This window comes from Oncorhynchus mykiss, chromosome 1 (genome assembly GCF_013265735.2).
Source record: "Oncorhynchus mykiss isolate Arlee chromosome 1, USDA_OmykA_1.1, whole genome shotgun sequence".
NCBI classification, from domain to species: Eukaryota; Metazoa; Chordata; class Actinopteri; order Salmoniformes; family Salmonidae; genus Oncorhynchus; species Oncorhynchus mykiss.
The window spans coordinates 4,282,927-4,285,426 of NC_048565.1; the positions used below are offsets into that span (position 1 = coordinate 4,282,927).

The 2,500-nt window shown below is 38.9% G+C and overlaps 1 protein-coding gene across 5 annotated transcripts in view; it reads right to left on the bottom strand.

The window, feature by feature from the left end:
* LOC110524992 (sushi, nidogen and EGF-like domain-containing protein 1) overlaps positions 1-2,500 on the bottom strand; it is a 153,622-nt gene that overhangs the window by 21,410 nt on the left and 129,712 nt on the right. For 4 of the 5 annotated variants that reach the window (XM_036983052.1, XM_036983011.1, XM_036982857.1 and 1 more), the window contains 3 exons: positions 2,170-2,298; positions 1,751-1,867; positions 1,435-1,529 (listed from right to left, as the gene is read on the bottom strand). In XM_036983052.1, the coding sequence (XP_036838947.1) occupies positions 1,435-1,529; positions 1,751-1,867; positions 2,170-2,298 (341 nt within the window). The remainder of the gene's footprint in view (positions 1-1,434; positions 1,530-1,750; positions 1,868-2,169; positions 2,299-2,500) is intronic. The other variant, XM_036982966.1, reaches the window with a different exon arrangement.

The following is a 2,500-nucleotide window of genomic DNA, read 5'->3' on the forward strand; positions in this document are numbered from 1 at the left end:
ATGCATGTGATATGAATGTGATATGACTGTAATATGAATGTGATATGAATGGGATATGAATGGGATATGAATGTGATATGAATGGGATATGAATGGGATATGAATGGGATATGAAAGTGATATGAATGTGATATGCATGTGATATGAATGTGATATGAATGTAATATGAATGTGATATGAATGGGATATGAATGTGATATGAATGTGATATGAATGTAATATGAATGTGATATGAATGTGATATGAATGTGATATGAATGTGATATGAATGTGATATGAATGTGATATGAATGTAATATGAATGTGATATGAATGTGATATGAATGTGATATGAATGTAATATGAATGTGATATGAATGTGATATGAATGTGATATGAATGTAATATGAATGTGATATGAATGTGATATGAATGTGACATGAATGTGATATGAATGTGATATGAATGTGATATGAATGTGATATGAATGTGATATGAATGGGATATGAATGTGATATGAATGTGATATGAATGTGATATGAATGTGATATGAATGTGACATGACTGTGACATGAATGTGATATGAATGTGATATGAATGTGATATGAATGTGATATGCATGTGATATGAATGTGATATGAATGTAATATGAATGTGATATGAATGGGATATGAATGGGATATGAATGGGATATGAATGGGATATGAATGTGATATGAATGTAATATGAATGTGATATGAATGGGATATGAATGGGATATGAATGGGATATGAATGTGATATGAATGTGAGATGAATGTGATATGCATGTGATATGAATGGGATATGAATGTGATATGAATGTGATATGAATGTGATATGAATGTGATATGAATGGGATATGAATGTGATATGAATGTGACATGAATGTGATATGAATGTGATATGAATGGGATATGAATGTGACATGAATGTGACATGAATGTGATATGAATGTGACATGAATGTGACATGAATGTGATATGAATGTGATATGAATGGGATATGAATGTGATATGAATGTGACATGAATGTGATATGAATGTGATATGAATGGGATATGAATGTGACATGAATGTGACATGAATGTGATATGAATGTGACATGAATGTGACATGAATGTGATATGAATGTGATATGAATGTGATATGAATGTGACATGAATGTGATATGAATGTGATATGAATGTGATATGAATGTGATATGAATGTAATATGAATGTGATATGAATGTGATATGAATGTGACATGAATGTGATATGAATGTGATATGAATGTGATATGAATGTGATCGCTGTGCTGTGAATGAACTGTACTGTTTGAATCATCTGTGTGTTTAAATGTCAAACTGTCCTTCTTGGTCAGGTACTTTGACCTCAATGGGACTTCCTGGTTAAAGAAAAAGGATAATAGAAATGACATATTGAAATTAGACTGACCAGGCTCTGAGAGGAAGGGGCCGGCAGGTCCCAGTGCAGCTCCACCTCATCCTCCTCCACCCGTAATACATGCAGACCAGAGGGAGGCAACAGGTCTGTGAACAGTGTTTAAGAAGAGCCGGTTATTAACACCACAACTTACTGCATGCAGCTCAGCCAATAAGGTATAAAACATGGTTCTTAGTGGATAAGGAAATTCAATTAGTAATTGATTGATTCATCGATAGATTCATTCGATTAAAAGTTCAATTGATGGGTTCCCTTGAATTATACCACGTAAAGATAGCGAATAGAACCGAATGCGATTCAGACTCACCTCTCTCACAGTCCTTGCCTGTGTGTCCCACTCTGCAAGTACAGCTGTAGTTCCCTCTCCTGTTGCTCTGGCAGAGACCTCTGTTCCCACACGGCTGCAGTACACAGGGATTGTCCACTGGGGGGAGACAGAGACCAGGTATCACCAGGATGTGCTCTGTTCTGTTCATCACAACAGACTGATGAGGCAGTTGTGGCGTCCCAGGGTCATTCCATTCCTTTCTCCGGGAAATGTGCACACTCTGTTCACCCGCGCCTCGTGCATTTAAAAAGCGCTGGATTGTCTGGCGTGAGTTTCCGTCATATTCCTCACACCAGTCCGTCCGTTCCTTTTAAATCCACGACGTCGACCGAGTGCGGCACACTTCTGGAGGGAAAAAAAAGGGGTGTGGAAACAGGATACGGTTGAGTTCTACTCACACGACTGGCAACGATCCCCGAAGAAACCTTCTTTGCAGACACACAGGTGGTTTCGCCTGTAGCCACGACACACGCCGCCGTTCAGACAGGGGCTGGAGTCACACCCGTCCTGCTCTGGAGACACAACGTCTCCACACACAGGAGAACCAGTCAGGCGGGGTTACTATGGTTACAGCTCACCTGTACGTAGGGCCCTCAACGCCATGTCGACGACAACAACAAAAAAAAATTGGGGTTTAATTTAAGGGTTATTATGAATGATGATCCCAGATCAGTTCAGGCTTTAGATCATAATGGATAGGTCGACATGGACACGGGGGGGACCTGATCC